This window comes from Halyomorpha halys, unplaced genomic scaffold, assembly GCF_000696795.3.
Source record: "Halyomorpha halys isolate HHAL.00 unplaced genomic scaffold, Hhal_1.1 Scaffold284.1, whole genome shotgun sequence".
In the NCBI taxonomy this organism is placed as follows: domain Eukaryota; kingdom Metazoa; phylum Arthropoda; class Insecta; order Hemiptera; family Pentatomidae; genus Halyomorpha; species Halyomorpha halys.
Window position 1 is genome coordinate 1281927 of NW_027105232.1, and position 20947 is coordinate 1302873.

Consider the following 20947-nt stretch of genomic DNA (forward strand, 5'->3'; position numbering starts at 1 on the left):
TATATATAAACTAATGGTGTATTGAGTTGGTTAGGGCTATGGTAAATAAGAAAAGAAAAAAATTAATACTCAAATATTTATCGATTGCCTATGTATCGACCGACAATCCAGGTCTTAATAAGGGTTGATGTGATGAGTGAGCGTGGAGCGGTCCCTCCCCGTGCTGATACCTCCGCCTTCAGCGAACCCACCCGAATCTCCCATAATTCTATATAGCAAAAGAAGGACGTTGCATATATGTATATAGTTTAGATTATTCCTTGTATACTTTATATTAGTTCTTAATATATGAATACTAAGGGGGGGGGGGAAGGAGAGATCTAGTCTAATACATTATGGGTCGAAACGCCTACAATGAAAAAATATTTTAGAACTATTATTTGTTTCCATTTCGACCGCAGTATTTACCATCTCCATCATTCATATAATGCTACACTTTGTAAAAACAATTTCTCGATCTAAGATTTGAAATTTGAAGAAAACGATGCACTTATTTGTGGAGTTTTGAATAATAATAAATATTCCGCTACCGAAGGAAACAAACAACTAAAATCCATATTTTAATAATTCAATCATTGAAGGTAGCGTTATTTCGTTGATTCTTTATTGTTTAACTCATAAAAAATTATGTAACGATTATAAAATGGGATTTCATCTCTAATTTTTACTTTTATTTTCAATAATATTTTTTAAAATTGAGGTATATTCAGGAGAAAAAGACAACATCATATAAATGCAGACAAAAGAACGCACTTCTCACATCAATTTAATGCCAATATGTCACTGGGTAAAAAAAAGAGTAAAATATCTCACAGATTGTTAAAAAAATTAAATAGATAATACAACAATAACAAATATATCTAAAAGTGTTAATGCTTTATTAAAACGATTACCTAAACAAGAATTATTTCTATTAATTGTTATCAGCAAGATCGCGGATGATGCATAACACATAAATCGATTTCAATTAAATAAAAAAAACAATTGTAATCCAGAAGAGTGATTTTAATTTGTGCCAGAAGGTTAGTAAACTCAAATACCAAAGCGATTCAGAGCTTTTTTTTTTTTTTTCTTTTTGACTGGGATTTCCGCCTGTAGTAAAACAAGACTGTTCTGTTTGAAAAGTAAATAAAGAGGAATCGAGATTTGAAGGAAAAAAGAGTCCAACATTTTCAGTGCGAGAATATTTAACTACCAGGAAATATGGGTTCTAGTAAATTGGACAATAGGATACGGAAAACCAACGTATAAAACGATATCAAAAATTGTTCGATCTGTAATTCCTAAACGGTGCGTAGGCTCCTATATAAAAAAATTAGTCAATCATCAAACCCAAATTTATTAAGTTTTCCCTTTAAAAGCAGGAAACCTTTGACATTAGTGACGCATGAATAGTAAATACATATACCAACCACAGCTCATAGGAAAACCCCCTCCCTCTGTCAATACTGTTACGAAATTTCCTCGTAGTACTCCAGACGGAATCAATAGTCAAATAACCCTTTAATACCACGCTCAGAAACAAATAAACGAACAAGCTGAACATTAAAATATGTATATTCCAAATCATTATTTAAATTACCAATGTGAAAATAATAGATACAGCAGGCTTACTGGGCTAATGTATCAACTTGGAATCGATTTTATTGATAATAACAGCTGAATTATTCAGAGCACCCTTCCAGTTTGTTCCAGATCACTGGAGAAGTGGGGGCGGTTTTCAGGAACTTGGCCGAGGAGAATTCCTAGAAGGTTTATATAAATACATTATTGCCAAATCGATTGAAATAATTGGAATAGAATTTCCATCAATTAAATTAATACGGGAGCAATTAATTTCTATGGAATACATTTCATAAATAACTTTGAAATTTTTCACTGTTAGAGGGTTAACAGGAGTTATCTAAGCCAATTCATCTATTTATATCGTCTTAAACGATGCATATTATGTAGTGGAATATTTCAATTGTCATTATCTATAGGAGCAGTATTTGCTATCAAAGCTAACCATAAATCCCTAATAAATAAAAATCAAATTTATTAATTTATAGGCGTAAATAATATTTTTTTTCTACATTACTTTCTAGGATACCTAGACAATACTCAGATTATCCTGAAAGATATACTGGATGAAACATCATTTCATTCATTGGAAGAATCATTTCAATAATCAGAATTATTACATTAATTATAATTTTATGAGAAAGTAATATTTCTAAACGTACCTTACTAATCAGAGAAAACACCATCAAAAATTGTATGATCATCATTAATAGAGCGACTTACATACTATCACGATCATACAATTATAATTTTATCAACAATTACAGTAATAGTCCATATGAGGAGAAGTTGATTGGGGGTGCGGCCTGTAAAGAACACAAATAAATTTAAAAAATGTTATTATTGCCTACGTTTCGGCCAGAAGTTCTAGTCTTCATCAGAGCTAAGAACAAAAAAATTCCAACCAATGAATAAAAGGATATGCAGAATGATCAGAAAATAACTAACATTATGGATACATAAATAGTGTTGACAGACAGGAATACTTAATATGTAAACTATTCATGTCTGTCAACACTTTTTATGTATCCATAATATTAGTTATTTTCTAATGATTCTGCATATCCTTTTATTAATTGGTTGTTAACATGTTTTATGTTATTATCCCTGATGAAGGCTAGAACTTTTGGCTGAAACGTTGGCACCAATAAATAAGTTTTTATTTATTTGTGTTCTTCACTGGCTCCACCCTCAATCATTGCCTCATATGTATTATCCACGTTCAAAAATCTTATCATCATTAAAGTAATAGTCGCATATATTATAATAATACTCACTAAAAATAATTTTATTAATCGATATATACTATGAGTTACACAAGGCCAAAAGAATTGAATTAATTTGAACAATACTACCAGCAATTACATCAATTACCATACATATCTTACTTCGATTACCATATGAAATTAACAATCCAATAACAATGCAAAAAAAGTAATTAGACAACAATAATATTCAGAATTTAGAGATACTGAATTTGATTCTTACATAAAACCAACCAATGACCTAAACCCCGAAGAAATTGGCCTACGAGATGTTGATAATTGAACAATTTTCCAAAAACACGAGTAGTACTTAGATCAGTCGATTATTACACACATGCGTGTTAAGGTAACAGCCTAAGGGATTAAAATTGATGGTGTCCCTGGACAATTATCATAAGCCAACACAGGACTTACAAATGGAGAATTTACAGAAATTCTAAGATCAAATCATTGAAAGAACAACAGAAAATTTAGTATCATCAAGTGGCAGGAACGTTTTAAGCATTGGTATTATATTTAATTCATTCTGACATATACTTACTAGTTATAAGATATCAACCAAGACATGAACTTGAGTCGTGAAAAATTTAAAATTCGAGTTTAGCAAAAATAAAGATTTAGAGGTCCCTGGTGTTCAAATAACAAGTCTCGTAAAATGTTCTGTGTATATGTGTGTGTGTGTGAGTATGTGAGTAAGTGTGAATGAAATGCCTAGGTAAAAAAAAAGTCATACGAAGCAGGTTTTACATATTTAAGACTGGATTTCGTTTCAGATTTAGGACTTCGTTCAAATCGCCTAGCATAAATCATGGATTTTGCACGTTTTTTTAGCACTTATTCCAAAATATGTTTAAGGATTTTGATTACAAAAGGTAAGCCAATACATAAAGAAGTATGAACTCATTTACTAAAGAGGCTGAAATGACGAATTTACAAAATCTTCCTCTAAACAATAAATAAATTCCAACATAAATAGTGTATCTTTAATTTTTTTAAATGATTTTTTTAGATACCATACCACTTAAGACAGATTAGAAAATGGGAAATAGCTGAGACCACCCAATCTGACTCGATCCTAGCCTAATTTATAAGTAAACTTTTGTTTACTTGAAAAAATAAAACAAAAAGATCTGTTATTGTAAGTAGTAAAAAACAATCGATACACTTAAAATATAAATCAATATAAAAATGAACTAAAAGAGAAAATTAACGTTTTATTCATGGTTATTATAAAAATAATCAGATTTTATTTTCATTTACCTATTTACGAAATATAAAGTAAGGTGAAGGATTGTCATAAAGGATAATAAATGGCAGTTTTGAAAAGTACAAGGATTAATTTTAGCTCAGAGGATAAGTGAAAGTTGTGAGAAGATGTTTTCAACGGATCTATAACGTTTCAAAGTACTCCGAATCTATTTGCCTGTCACTCCTAATTATCTTACTAACTAGTGGACAATTGTTTTGTAGTACATCGACCTCTGATACTAGTGTACAAATAAGAACAATAAGATGCGTCTTTCTAACATAACAACCACAGCTATCATCAAAATAATATACAAAAAGCCAATCTAAACTAAATATGTATAAACTACATTTACCTTCTAAAATGTCCCCAGCTCCCGAAATATCCCCTATCGAGCTCGGTAATTCCGACCATCGGGAGGGCTGAAGGTATTTCCAGAACTTGTGTTAGTAAGAGGAGAGGCACAACTGGCGAAGGCAACAGAACACAAGGACTAAGAGTAGGGTGGAAAGTAGTCCGCCACTCAGAGTGCAACGACTCTTCATTTTGGGTCAGGGACGTCTCTTGAAGGACTAACTCGCGGCCGAGTACATGCTCCAAACAATTACAATTCAGCTAATATTGTATTATTTATTGTCAACAATATTAATAACGAATATAAAACGCTTGGCGTAAATACTACACCCTCAATTAAATTTAGCAAAATAAATAAGTAAAACAAATAACTAGGATCAAATATCATTAGAAATTAACAATTCAGAGTGTCCATCCTAAATTTCATCCACCATTTATTGTAATTTTTTTTTTATCTGGTTTTAATTGAGTACTAAAATATTGAAATACATCAATGCTACTGCAACTGATATAATTTAGCAGCAGAGCTCAGTCAGTAAGATTTCGAACTTAATTAGGAGGAGCTGTAGAGATGTTCCGAATCCTTCCAATGGAGGTGGTAAGATGGCGAGAAAATTAATACTAAAAAGACCTAACAATGAGCTCCTAGGGCGCATTAGAGGAATAGGAGCCAATCGCGGACTATTCCTTATGCTTCAGTTAAGAATACAATGGCGGATATCCCTATTTACTAAACGGAAATCTAAGCTCCAATGGTGTAGCCATCTTCCACTTTTACATTGAAAATAGTATGATATATGACATCTCTTTACTCTTAAACATAAATCAGATATCCCAGAATCCTCAATGAATAAAGTCTAGGGTCTCAAAGATTCTGACTGTAAAGGCAGGGTCTCAGAGACAGCGAAACACATAGTAGTCCTATGGATAGAGACTGACCAACTTGTCAAGTAAATCCCCATCCTCAACGAATCGGGCTTCCAACGACTGATGGAATTACCTCCCCTGTAAAGAGTACATATAGTGGGCCCAACGTCCAGACAATGGCAAGCCACGTTCTAAAAAACAAGAAGATGCAAAAAATGCAAAAGTCTAAGATGGTAGTAGATCACAAAACTGGACCTAAGAGGCAAGTGCAAAACAATAAAGAATGCTTTTTTTTTTTTTTTTTAATAATTTATTTATTGATATTTACAACTGTGTACACATATATACAACAAGTAAATTTGCTGTAGGTGACATAGTAACATGATAAAAAAAAGTGGAGAATCTACCCACTGATAGAACTCCAATAACATTTCTAGAGAAGAAGATCTCGAGGCCATCTTCTTTTCAGGAGGATTATTAGGTATTGAAGGAGAAGCCAGATTAGAAACAAGTGGATTTGTGTGGTTGAGAAGTTTATTATGGAAGGAACGGTATCTGGTTCTGGCCAAATCAGCAACATATGGAATATTGAGGTCCTGATGGATGACTTGATTTGTGACAAAGTAAGGAGCATTAAGGATTTTGGACTGTAAGGATTGGATTCTGGAGGAATTTGATGGTTTAGTGGAGCCCCAAAGCTCAACTCCGTATGTCCAGATAGGCCTTATAATAGTCATGTAGATCAGTCTTTTGTAATGGATTGGCAATTTAGACCGTTTGTCCAGTAAATGTTGCAATAGTCGGAATCTACGAGCAGTTTCTTGTCTTTTTAGTCTTGTATGAGGATTCCATGTCAGTCGTTTGTCGAGATGTAGTCCTAAGTAACGGATCTGTTCGACAGGAATAAGTGGGGTATTATTAAAGGATATTTTAGGGGAAGATAAAGAATAATTAAAATCGAAAAGGAGAGTAGGTTGCTCACTAAGTCGTTGTGCGAGACTCCAAGTACCCGGGTTCGAATCCGACTGTGAGAGATAATTGATTCTGTTACTGTAGCCGTGAGTCAATTAGCCGTGAGAGTTCTGGAGCACTCCGAGGTCCACACATCCCACCCTCTATAAAGTGAGTACCCTAAATTTAGGAAATGAGCGTAATCATGAACTAATCGTCTCCTTTCAGTTACCGTTGTTTAAAAAAAAGTACATCCTAACTAAGTTCTGAACCTTTATGGGTTGGGAATGATTTTCATTTTTCACGTTCAATAAACAAAACTAAGGTCCGAATAAAAAAAATAAAAAGATTCTGAGGAGCATTGGCATACCAGTTAGAATTACTACATTTTCATGTGCACGGAATGAAGTTAAATTATTTGGAATACTAAAATGCTAAGGATAGGCCACACTGACTCAAAGTTTAAATGTACCATAAGTTATAATACATAGGTTTAAAATACCGCTTACCTGCGTGATCAGTATGTACATCAGCGGTTTCCAACCAGGGTTCAGCGAAATAATTTAGAAATGGGTCATTCCACGTCAACTTTACACGGATTTTTAACGGATGTTATCCAAGCTTTTTTTTTTAGGTTTTGCTGAAAAGACAGCACCTGGCACTCTGTTGGTATCAAATGATAATGTAGGGGTTCCGTCATTTTCCTACTTCTACCAAAAGGGTTCCACGATTTTCCTATTTCCTACTGCCAAAATGGTTGCGTCCACCTCCAAATAAAATTGGGAACTAATAATGATAGAGAAGGGTTTCTGAAGTCTGGTGATGGATATACTACAATTCAAATTCATATTAATATATAAAATATATTAAATATTCGCAAATAGATATCAGCGAAACCCCTACATTTTGCGCAGGCCAATTTGAACTTAGCCCTAATATTTTAGGGTTAAATTTTATCTGGATTATATGTTTCCCTTATTTTTTTTTTCATTAAATCTCTGAACAATAATTATCCGTTTTTGCATCGTTTTAACATAAAATGGTCATTATGAAATAATCTCAACCTCCGATTTTTTTTTTTGTTTTTTTTTACATATATTTATAAATGATTCAACTTCATAAGAATTCAAATGAAAAAACCTAACGTATAACCGCTTAATTATGAAAGAATAATTCATAATTAAGAACGAAAAATTCAGATTTGAATAAAAATTATTCTGCTTCACACGATTAATACGCTAATATTGCAGAGAAGGTCAAAAATACGACAGTTAAAAAAAAAAAAATTAAATGGAGATGAGAAATTTAAAAAAAAAAAATTCAAAATTGAAGTTACAAAATTACTCAGAGATTAGCGTTATTTTCAGCGTTGAAATACTCTGAAGGACGAATTATATTCAAGGGTGAACGCAGTCAGAATTTAAAATTTAAAATAGCAACTGGAAAAATCAAGAAAGTGGGCCACTAATGTTCCACAGATTTAACCATGGTTTCAAATTACTTGATATTTACCTAATTTAAAATATTTTATAGATTGATAAGTTAAAATCCTTATGATCTTTACAATATATTCAATGTCGCACAATAAAAAGTTATAAGTAAGGCAGACTTACTGTCTTGACCATTTAATTAAAAAACTTTTCAAAATAAACACAATGCAATTTGAATATTCAAAAATTAAATTCAATATAAACAGGAGGTAACAGAGCAACAAATAAGTTTTCAAACAGATCCAAAGAGCTAATACTCAATGTAAGAGAACGTTAACTTGTGCTAAGATGACATGAATGAACGAGTGTTTAATGAATAAGTGTTTAAAAAAAAAGAATTGCCAGATGATATAAATAATTACTTAAGTGGTAATCAATTAATACAAATTATTTAATCGGGAAATTTATTACTAATTAAATTAATATTATTAAATGGATTAAAGGAAAATTAATTATAAGGTAATATTGTACGGAAATTTTAATCGTATCTAACAATAAATAAAATGGTATAATTACAGGAATCGGATAAACTAAAGATGGGGGTAAAGACTCCACAAGGTCGATATCAATTATGGAATTTAAAAAAAAAAACTGCATGAAATAAATTAACCTTAACAAATACATGTACAAGTAATAATTAGGAATGTGGAGTAATAAAATTATTCTAATTGAATATTTGTTAGTGGTATCTTTAGTTTTTCTGTAACTAAATAAAGAATATAAAAGCCAATTTTTCACACCTAAAAATAAATATTGTAATTTAAACAAATTTTAATTTGGTTCCTGTTGATCCCGTAGTCTCTGTTGTTTCAACTTCACGATTTAGTTTATAGATTCGAATTTTCATTAACATTTTTTTGCTTGATTTTTGGAAGATACTTTTTATTTTCTGCCGATAACCCTAGCTCACGAAATAAATTTACGAGTCCTTCCAATGTTATCCAAACCCAACGTAACTGTAAAGCTTAATTTTTGCTGGTCCAAGCTATATAAATGTCTTTTAGATTTAATATTCTAATATGATAGAAAAATTTCGAACCTTTTATTTTATATCTCTGTTTATAATTTGTTTACGAAGGTACAGCTTCGTACCTTGCACCATTAGGTGTAGTTTAGACGGTCTAAAACCCCTCCTTAAGCTTCGTGTAGATTAGCGACGTAGTAATGAAGTAAGGCGTCATTGCGTTTTATGTGATTTTTGAAACAAAATGGAAGGTCTCATCAATAAGGCGAAAGATTTTTAAGATGTGGAAAACGAATATCAACTTTATGTTTCATAAAAAAATATTTAATTCAACTTTCAGTTGGGCTAAATTATTTCAATACGGTGGTTTCATTTTGGAATATGGTAATAATATTGCATTCGATTTTATTTCGGATATAGAATTACAAAAATATAATTTCAAATTAATGAAATAAGTTAAACTATACATTAAATCATAAAAAACAAAATTTTCTTATTCTTTGAAATTTTCATATACAATAAGCTCGAAAAAAACTTCTTTTCAGAAAAAAATAATCAAATTTGTTTTTAGATTCCTCAAAAATAAACCCTTTGGTATGAATTTTATTTTAAAAAATATTGTACCTGGCCCCTAATCATCAATCGAACTGAATTGTTATAATCGATCCACATTAGAGGTTTTAGCCAAATATATTTTGTTTGAACCAGCAATGAAAAATATTTTTCTATTTTCATGAAAATCCGAATTTAAGGGTTTTTGAACAATTTACAAACATTTTTTTTCGGTCCTACTGTAAAAAAAAGAAATGTTTAGTTTTTGTGATTTAATGTGTATTTTGATCAATTTAATTCAATAGAAAATTTTGTTTTGTTAGTCTACATAAGAAAACAAGTAGAGATATGTATTATTACCACTATGTATAGCACACAGTATTAAAATAATTTAGCTCAACTGAATTAGCAATCTTTTTTATGAGAGGAATAAAGTTGATATTCGCTTCCTTACCTAGAAAAATCTTTAATACTAATTTTGACAGTATTCGAAAAACAAAATTTTGCATTACGACGTATTATTAAGATGGTCCGGGCGGCGGTCAAAAAAGGAACAAAAATAGCAGAAAAAACTATTTTTTAGAAGACGACGTTCCGCCACAATTTTTTGAAGCTTTCTTGAAGACCGTCAACCGAACGATCTCACAATCATTATCTGCCATCAAATAATAATATTACAATTTTTGTTTTTGTTATTTTGTATGTTATTTTACTAGCTAGACCAATCCCTTAAATATGTTTCTAGACTGTATCGGAGGTAAATAAATTAATATTAGAAAAATAACTAATACTTAAAAAATAGTTCAACATTTACAAGTTCATCACAGGAGGTAGAGGATAATGACAGCTCTAGAAAGTTTTCAGAAACGATAATGGATATTTTTTGTATTAACAAATAAATAGTTAAAGCCTTCTGAGAACATTGGTTTTACACATAAAAGTTTAATCTTTAATAAACAACAATACAAATAAATACGGGTACACAAAAAAAATTTTTTTTTATTAGATATGACACGCTAATCTAATCTTATGAGGAAAATGAGGGGTCAGAAAATGAAAAATAATTATATCACAAATTTTTATTCAATATTTTACAATCCATTTGCCATCATGTAACAAAACAACTACACTAATGTCTTTAACAAACTACTTTCCTAACATTTTAAGAGTAACAACTGAATATAAATTGAATAAAGTATCACAAAAAAAAAAAAAAAAAATTAAAGTCCTAATTTTGACTTGATATGTCTTGAGTCGGAGTTAAATGAATCCTAGATGATTAGAACAGCTCTGGAGACTGAAGAATCACACTTCAATTCCAGAGTCGTCGGTGATGCTTTGGTTAGAGCCAAGAGCCAACTCGATTCCCTCCACTTACAGATCTTTCAGTGCTAAGGGAAAATTTAAATTTTAACCAAAGTACCAACTAAAATTAATATACATAACTCTGACATATCAAATTAGATTATAATGGATAGACTGATAGTAAAATAAATTAAAATCTCGATTATCCGTGAACAGTGATCTCTAACAACTCGACTTGCCTCTAAAACTAAAGAATGGCGGTTTAATTTCCTTTTTCAATCTTTTTTTCCAACGCAAATTTTAATGACTGATAAATTGAAATTCAAGGTCCGCAATAAAAAATAATTTACAAGGACATTCATTGTCCTTATGCACAGGCTATAGTAGAAAAATCGCTTTTTGAACAACATTTTGTAAGGAATTGGTGAGACTTGGGCAATTTTGATGTTCAATAAAATAAAGAATTAATATTTATCGTTCAAAGTAATACAGTGTTGTATGAATCATAAGTAAATATAATTGGAGAAGTTTGTCGGGGGGTGCGGTCAGCAAAGAACAACATAAATAAACAAAACCATATTTATTTATTTTATTCATGCTAATGAAGCCATTAAGTAAATATAACTTTCAAAAATGTTAAAACATCAACTTTCTTCTTTTTTTTCTAGTTAAATACTTGAAAACAGTTAAACATGTATATATACATACTTTATGCACGTGAACAATTCTCGAAAATGAATTCTGTACATAACTTTACCGTTGTTCAGATGTATATCTCTTCTCACCGGTATAAAGTTCGAAGTTCAAAACCGCCTGATTCCAGAGATATAATATTTAAAAACTTAGAAAATCATTGATCAGTTTCACTTATTTTCATACTTTATCTTCTTCTGTACAATTTTATAAATTTGACAACCAATCTTTTGTCTCTGAGGTACAGAAATATATCTTCATATCAGATTAAAATTACCCCCAATACCTTAATTAAGACTTGAGGAAACCAAGTGGAATTTTCTCGACTAAAGTTTTAAGATTTATCTTTTTTTTTTTGTTTAAATTTTACGTGATTTAAAAAAAAAGTTATTTTATATATTGGAATATATAAATAATTTTGAGGTTTATTAGTAAAATGTGCTTTCATGAACCATATATGTATATATATATTTTTTTAAATTAGAGTCTTCTCCACTTTTTCAAGGTTAACACGATTTCATTGATTCTAATTTCGAAGTAATTAAAATTTGATTGAACATATCATTAAACAATTTTTCAAAAATTAATTTGAAATCTTTACGTTTCGAGAGACTATACACCACCGGTTGCCAAACGTTTTTGTTACGACACCTTTATCGAGATTAAAAAAAAAAAGAGAACAAAACACAGAGCTAAGTAAATGACGGAATGCACTTTAAATTATTTTTATGTTTTTTGTTATATGTTATTACAATATTTATTTGTCACCCACTTTGGGAACCGGCGCTATTCAGAATACCACACTCATTAGCGACAATTTAACGTTACTTGATACAAAAATTCAAAAAAGGAACGCGGGAAAGTGTTGAAGTATGAAAAGTACTGTAAAATAGTTATGATAATATAATATTTAAATTAATTCCTTTTAATTTTTAATACAGTCATATAATTTTGAACATATTCTTAATAAAAAATTAATTTAAATATTACGTTTTTATTGTTATTTTATGGTATTAATACTAGTCTTTTTTTTTTAGTTTTTTTTTTTTAATTTCAATGATTTTGTATTCCATAAAAAATAAAAACATATTTAAAAACGACAAGATTATTTATAAAAAAAGTAAAAAGTTAAAACACCTATCCCTAACTAAGAGAAATTCTCATACAGCAAAACATTAATTGGAGAAAAATATTTGACTTTACAGTTAACTTATAAAAATATATTTCTAAATAAATATTATAATTGTATATATTTTTTAAAAAATAGATAAATAGGATTTATTTAAATGAGTGTTAAAAAACAGTTCAATCGTTTAAAATTTTAAGACTTTACTCAGCTAAATCCGATTAAACAAATAATTGTCATAGAATTAAAATAATTTTACTATAAAATCTTGTCATTTTTGAGGTTGTTTTTCATTACGATCTTCCTACGATTCAATAAATTTTATTTCATATTAGTCATGCGTTGAGAGAAATTTCAAAGAAGTATTTATTAGAATATCATTCCCAATTAATACAGACAGGTCGTGGAATCAGTTTTAAGGAGTAGCATTTATAAGGTATGTTAATAGTAGTCACCAATCAATTTCAATTTTAGTAATTACTTCTGACTAATAATGGACACGTGCGAGATTGATAATTCATAGCGATATATTTGGATCAAATTTTATCTCAAATCTGGGAATTCCAAGCTGAACTCAATAATATGAACATAAAATTCTAAGAACTCTATATCAAGACATTAAATAAATAGAAATCTGTACCTGAGAAATAAAGACATTATGATTTGAGTTTTATAAATTTAGTATTGCTATAGCATTTTAAATTTACTATTTGTAAGTATAGATGATTACATCGTTGACGAAAGGTGCTCAACCTTAATGTAACGCGTGCCACAAATAAAATTTCTGCACACCGAGGCGTGCCACAAGTAAAGTTTCCCAATATCGGAGCGTGCCTCAAATTAAGATTCCCCCGTATCAAGGCGAGACACAACTTTATAAATGCTCTCACAGTCTAAACTACCTTCAAAATAATTATTTCTTTAAGCAACGTATACTGTTACCAATATGAAACATACTTAGTTGAAATTACTATACCCAAGATACGCAAGTCACAATGTAGCTGAACTAATAGAAATAGCATGCGGTTTTTTTTCTAGACTAAGATAAAAATGTTGTTACCTATACAAATAAATAATTCCTATATATCTGACAGAGAACTTCTTTTTAACAAAATATAAAAAAAAAAAAATACGTGATAATTTAGACTAGCAATAGGGAACAAAATACGTATCTTACAGAAATAATTATTATGAAGGTGTTAGCTTATAAAAGAGGAGGAAAAGACCGTCCGTAGCCGAGAGAGTTAAAGCGCCAACTTTTAAGGGCTCGTGGTCGGAGAAGCGCGCCGGTTCCAATTCGGTCAGGAGGGTCGACTTTTATTATAGTGACGGTACCACGAAATGATTTAAAAAATTAAGGAAGAGCGATAATATTATCATTCACTCAGAAGTACAGATTTATATGCGCCCATAAGATGAAGTCCATTCCAACACCACTAATTTAAAGAATTAGTTTTATTTTCAAACACATAAAAAGGTATTTCGTAGACATTCTCTCGGATAAAAAAAAATTTAATATAAACATTCTTATTTATTCAAAATCAATACAAAAAACCCTTTTAGACGAATTTACAAATTATAAAAATATTATTTCTTTGGTATAAACTTATAAGGGAATAACAAATGCCTTTTTTTTTTTTTTTTTTTTTTTGGCGGGGCTTAAGGTTGAAATGGTTCATATCATATATTGAGTTCCAAATCATATTTTTGTTTTCTAACATTAATACTTATATTATAAATGTTTAATTAAACAATACGATTTGGTTAGCAGATGAACGTGAACCTTGGTGTTTATCACAAGTTACCTCACCACCTAACCAACAGTCACTTCATCCTTGAAGATTCAAGGACTGGGAACTTACGACATAGGGCTGGGCCCTCGGATAACAAGCAGCAACTCACCTGGAACAGAATAAAGATAGTGTTAATCGAAATAATTAGTAACTGACATTAAACAATAGTAATTTTAATATTATAATAAAAGAAGTAATATTGGCACAAGATGGCGCAAGATTGTAGGAGGAAGTTTCTAGCACCCTGGAATAGTATTCAAAGAAATGACTACTCTTTCCTTATTGTAAGCACGTGGACCATTCAATTTAAATTGAAAAATAATATGGTGGTATATTATATAATTATTGATAAACTGTTTCACACAAGAATTCACAATTTATTAGAGGTTTGCTTCATTACATCATTAAACTGATGACTATGCCTGGAATGACGCAAGTTGGTATGGCATTTTACAGATTGAGTCATGGTGTATCATCAAGTGAGGAGTGGTATCACTAATCTTCAAGGTCGGTAAATGAACATTAAATTCTTCTTTTCCTTGAGGAAGATTTAGATGCAAAAGTATAATACACGCGGAGATATGATAGATAATATGAATGTATTATACACAACAAATCGAATAACAGTTAAGGCTTCGTGCTTTATGAACAATAGACAGCTAGGAGGAACCAACATGCAATAACATGGTTGAATGACACCGAATTTCATCATCTCATAGAAATGTTTGTTGGTATTTAACGCTATTAAGTACATCAACTAGAGCAGTAAAGAAATTCGAAACCAGAATTTCTCAACATGTGGTTCCCGGAAAGATCCGCCAACACATATTTCTATAATGATTTATTGTAAAACTTATCATATTGTGTGGGTGGTCAATTTCCGGCTTAGTGGTCCGTAGACTTCTACCGGTTGAGAACCACTATTCTAAAAAGTAGTGAACGGAGTACTGTCAACAGCTATGGCAGTAAACATGAAACCGAAAACAACGAGATAGGGGACTCATAAAATAAGCACGCCTTACCTGTTCTCGAATAACTTCTGTTGCAACCTCTCCTGCATCTCGATGTACTCTAATGCTATGAGCAGAGACTCGATCCCATGCGCACACTTTGATTTCCTCCCGCACTTGGAAAATTCCACCTTACGCACACCCCCCATGTAGTCCCCGGGCTGTTTTCCTTTATCTCGCGAGAACTTCACTGCGGTCCTATTACGCCACTTGGTCATCCAGGCACCAGTACTCACCTTGCCATCTGGTGGGGGTTGTTGGAACTGGAAGTTGTGCTCAGTTGCGGCACAGAGGTTGGAGGGCACGGATTCTTCGTAGTCAGCTTTCTCGGAGCAAGAATGTTCTATGTATTCGGGGAATATACTAGTTTCCTGCCATCCATTAAGACTTGATACGAACTTGAATTCTTCCTTGACTTTCGCAGAACACTTGCTGAGTTTCCAGGAACTGATTTTCATCTTCGACAGGGGAAGGGATATTAGTCTCCAGTGATAGAGACAGAACAATAAGATAAGAGATGTTGACGGAACGAGGTTCCGAACAGGACTGAGAGAACTCGTTGAGGAAACGGGAGATAAACATTCCCCCCAACTAACTCATATTCTATTCCGAGAACGGAATCACGAAGGAGTGAGTCACCGCTACGTGGCCGCAGTCGGCAGGTTGTCGGAATTGCAAGGGTTGCGTCACCGCTCCGGGACCGGACCAGGTCCAAGTCGATGAACCAGGATTTTGGTCATTGAGTAACCTTTAGTGAATGAAATTACGTCGTATTAAAAATATATTTATATATTTAAAATACGAAGCAATAATATTTTTATCAATATCCTTTTTGAATAAGGAAAGTCAAATAAGAGAGTAGCGCGTAATAACAACAACGCATATCACAAACATGTAACACATGCTACTCAGCATTTTTAGACCATTGATAAACAAACTAATTAGCACATATTGAAAACATGAAATTTAATGTTGTTTTTCTTTTTAAATTTTATTTAAATGACATAATCAAATACATTAGCCGGTTAAGTTTAGGAAAAACAGATCTATTATGTGGAGATATAAAATTTGCGTTTTCAAATTATCTATATTCCTTATATTTTATTAAAAAAGAAATTAATAAAATTTAACTATATAAGTCATTAATTATTATATAAACCATTTGATAAGGAAAATATCAAAAATTAGTTAAATAGAATAGGATATAAATTTAGTTGTTTAAGAAAAAACATTTTCCAAAAACAAAATCTCCACGATCCCGCAAGAGAAAAAAAAATTATTTCATCCCAATTTTGGATTACTTAAATAAAAGCTATATATAGTCACAAGTCATAATTGATGAGTTTGTCAACCATGGTTAGGAAGAATAAAAATGAAGGCTGTTTCGAAAAGTTTCATTAATTTTTTATTCCGAGTTCGAACCACTTACATACAACACTAAAAAAAAGAAATAAAACATCATTTAAACTTAAAACAATTACATACAACACTAACAAAACAAATGGAACATTATTTAATGTAGCGTCAATTTTATAAAGTATAAGCCCTAATTGAACTGTTTACGTTATATAGTTTCCGAGATACACTTTTTCAAAAAGCAACATTTCATAAATAAAAATCGGTAGCGAGTCAATTTATTTTGGGTTATTCAAATCTCAGGAATCTTAAGGTGTACAGATGTCAATTAGTAATTAAATTAAAACTATTGTATTATTGTACTATAGAGTGGTTTATCCAGGTACGTTTATCCGAAGGAGTAGTCGTTTTCATGATGTTTGTCAAAATAAAGATGTTGATTTCTAGTTGTTTGGATAAAAACTTTTGGTTTATAAAAAACTGGATCTCAAGAACCACTAGAAGTACAAATGTATGTTAGCACAGTTGTTAAAGCTAGTTTAATACACTACAAAGCAGTTTATAACGTATATCTTCGTAGCAGTAGTAGTTTTCAAGAAGTTTGCCAAAATAAATTCCCAAAATGTTGATTTCTGGATGTTTTGAAAAAACGTTTGGTTTACAAATTAGTCTCAGGAGCTATTAGACGAAAATATGTTTATTAGGGCTCGTATTTAAGAGAATTTACTTTTTAAATAATGTGCTAGGAAGTATTTTAGTGATGTAGGTAGTTTTAAGGATATGGAGCTGAAAAATAAGCGAAAACTTTAGGTTTTTTTTGGAATAAAATAAACTTCAGGGGGCGTAAATCTTTAACACTTGAGTATTTACATTTTAATGGGGTTTACTGTATCCCTTGTACAGTTTAAGTAAAAACAGAACCATTTTCTAAATTAACATAACTTTTTAATTCTTGGTAGAGCCTCCATTATTTATTTCTCCTAACCGTGGTTGGCAGATTTTGGCCCTTAACTGCATATAGTTTTCAAAGAAGTAATAAACGATAGCTAAAGGACCAATATTAGTTTCTCTAAGCAATTACTATGTCAAGCAAGAATTACATAAAAATAAGCAATCTTTAAAAAATATAAACATTTTTATCGTGGTTGATAAAGGTGATATTAGTCAAGATAAAACCCCCGAGAATAGAGAAGAAAAAATCATTCACATATCTTAACTTAGCCCATGTTGAGATGCCTTAGACCAGGGAGGGAGGCAACAAGTCGATCGCGGGGCCAATACCTGTGCGGTCTGGGTGGAATTCCGTGTACCACCAACTTAGCAGACAAAACTTTCTAATAATAGTTTTATGCATTCTGGGAATTGGCAGAGGTCATAAATTCCTAGAATTCTGACAGCCTGGCACTGCGATCTCCGCCCGTCCAGCTCAATATATTTTAATATTAAATAATTATTATATATACGAAGATGGTCAGGGTTGCGGTCTGACTTTTCGTCATGTGCAAATACCTCTTCTAATAGAGAACTCAATTTCTATTTTCTTTATGACCATTTATTCCTTTGTTATTTTATTAATTTTCAATGGATATAGAAAAATTAGTGGCATTGTTTTATTCTCTGTTCGTCCTTTACACACTGCTTTTTAAATTATGTAAATATTGTTTTTCGTTTGGTGTTTATGAACCTTAGTTATTATTATTAACTCGGCTCCACAACTCGATGTCGAGTCCTGCCTTCCTGCATCAGCCTCCACCAATCATTACGATCTTGTGAGGCCGCTATCTAGTTCCTCACTCCTATCATGGTCCTGGCATCACCACTCACACCATCACTCCATCGAAGGCCTGGTCTTCCTCTGCGTCTTGCTCCTCGGTCACTATTTTCCTTGGCAGATCACTCTTAGCTATCCGAGCAACATGCCCTGCCCACCTCATTCTACTGAGCTCCACAAACTGGACAACGTCTAGTTCCTTATATAAAACTTTGAGCTCCTGGTTTGTTCGACGTCTCTATATCTAGTCCACCTTGACAGCTCTAAATATTTTACGGAGAATCTTCCTCTCCAAGACCATTAAGTTGTGCTCACCAGCCTTGGAGATAGTCCAGGTTCCCGAGCCATACAGAAGAATTGGTCGAATAATTGTTTTATACAGATAGATTTTGGTGTCCTTAGACAAGGCACGGTCGGCTCCTAAAATAGGGACTGAGGCCACAATAACAGCGGTTGGGACATAGGACTCTTCGTTTAATTTCGGAATCCACAACATTGTCTTGGGTTATGAGCGATCCAAGATACGCAAACTCAGGAACCTTTCCGAAAGTATATTCTCCGATCCTGATTTCTTCACCGGGCCAGGGGATTTCCTCTGTGACCATGTATTCGGTCTTTTCCGAACCCTAGTAAAATCGTGAACTTCGGTCGATTATCTTGGTATAGATACCTCTTTCATGCCCGGCACTAAGAGGTTCAGTAACACTTTGCATAGCGGTCTAATTATAATCATCGCTTGTAATTATTTTTTTGTATTTTCCCTTACTATACTTGTACTCATAAAGTTTGACTAGTAATTATGAATAGTTTTCATCAAAGGAAGCAAAAATTGGGGTGAACCAACTGAATTCTTTCTCTTCTTGGGCTCTTGTACTAGAAGGATTTTTCACCATAAGGACTTAAATGAAAAAAAATATCCTTTCAATTTTAGATTTTAAAAATCTATATAATTTATGGGGTTTTATTATTTAATAATTATTATAATTTATTAATATTATTGATGTAAAGTTTTAACCAAGAACATGATAATGTGGTTCGCTAACCTAGTTCAAAGTTAAACCTCCCACTCTACAATTACAATATACGACTGTTCCCCATAGAATAGTAGTGGAATTGAAAAATGTAAACGACGAAGAGGTAATCTAGGTCTTTTAACCTTGGTGTATAATAAAATTAATTCCGGGGTAATATTAAAGATAAAAACCATTAAGTACTTTGCAATAATTGTTCTTCTGATTCTAGTAAAAGGACAATTATGTCAAACTATACTTACACTCATGTATGCGAAATAAAGAAAATGTGACTACAGTAAAACGAAACGGATACATTCATCAACTTATCTTTATGAAAAGAAACAATGTAATCGAAATTAATTGTTAAAAAAGAAGGTAATTCTCTTTCGTTGGTGCAACGACCTCATAAATATTTTTATCAATAAAAATAAACTGTATCCATTAATATTATGATAAGGACAGATACCCACCAATCTTCTTGAGATATCCGCCAAAAAAAGTATTTCTTATATACTCAAATGTCTACAACATTTATTAATTGTTGACGACACAAACAATTTTTATTTTTCTTATAACTAAGCCATATTCTAGTGATTATTCCGGAATTAGAAAAGAAAAATTAAGGAAAGAGAAATTTAATGAGGAGGTTTAGAACTGGTAATAATCAATTTATTGGTAATTAGAACGTTGAATTTTAAATGCACACAAGTTAAATCGAATATTGAATTAATTGCTTGACAATATTTTAACAAATATTGCATTGAAAATAATTCAAATAACAAAATAAATCTTTTTTATTTTTAGGTAAATTTTATAGTAAATAAAAAATAATTTAACAGGGTTAAGGTTCCATGAAATTCCGTCAAAATAGATTCGCTCCGTAAGCGATATCATTGCTCCAATTAAGTTGCTGAATGTGGCCCAACAGTGATAGCAAAAGACACGCAAGAAGTGGGAGGAAAAGAGTAATGAGGAAGTTTACCTTCTGATTGTTGGATGCAAATTTTATTAAAAATAAATCGCAATTTTCTGGTCTTTTTCTTTTTTCTCCAGTTATTCACTGATAAACAACATGACTCAAATTTTTAATGCTATATTGCTACTTCTTGATGAATAAAGTAAGTGTGATGATAAAATTGTTCAAATTATACTTCTAATTAAGAAGAAAATATCAGTTTTAATTATTAATCTCTTCAAGTCTATAATTGAACGCATTAAGTTTCTGTAGTAAAAAAAACGCCATTTTAGTGACCAATAAAAGTGGGATTTTAACATGTAATTGATTACCCATATATTCGATGGTAGACGCATGTTTTCAATTTTTTTTTTTTTTTTTTGATTTTTTTTTTCAAATACAATAGTATGAAATTACACCATTTTGGTACGTGTGCGGGTGAGTGTCATGTAAACGGCTCAAAAACGATTGGTAATATGAAATTCAAAATGCACATTTAAGGCAGTATAACTTTAATTTTATTTCATTTCCTCAAGTAAGTTATTGTACCCGCTTTTTCAATTACCTATGTATACATTTTATTTCCCGCTTCTCTCATCACTTCATTTCATTAAATCTATTTTGTAAAACTATTCATTGTATGTGTAAAATTATTCTGTTTATACTTTCTTTT

General features: G+C 31.3%; 2 protein-coding genes across 5 annotated transcripts in view; one reads left to right on the forward strand and one right to left on the reverse strand.

Annotated features, from left to right (window-relative positions):
• Positions 1 to 20947, reverse strand: part of LOC106680724 (calponin homology domain-containing protein DDB_G0272472) — a 312966-nt gene that overhangs the window by 55643 nt on the left and 236376 nt on the right. For 3 of the 4 annotated variants that reach the window (XM_014420614.2, XM_014420613.2, XM_024364400.2), the window contains exon 1: positions 15192 to 15740. The exons of the other annotated variant lie outside the window; for it this stretch is intronic. In XM_014420614.2, coding sequence (XP_014276100.1) covers positions 15192 to 15637 — 446 coding nt within the window. In that variant the 5' untranslated portion in view covers positions 15638 to 15740. Of the gene's footprint in view, positions 1 to 15191; positions 15741 to 20947 lie in introns of those variants that run through there. 4 annotated transcript variants of the gene reach the window in all.
• Positions 2273 to 2923, forward strand: LOC136796372 (cytochrome c oxidase subunit 2-like; the record flags this gene model as incomplete). Its single annotated transcript, XM_067049930.1, is given in 3 exon segments — positions 2273 to 2351; positions 2810 to 2889; positions 2891 to 2923. Coding segments are annotated over 3 exon segments (192 nt in total), but the record flags the coding sequence as incomplete, so codon positions are not given.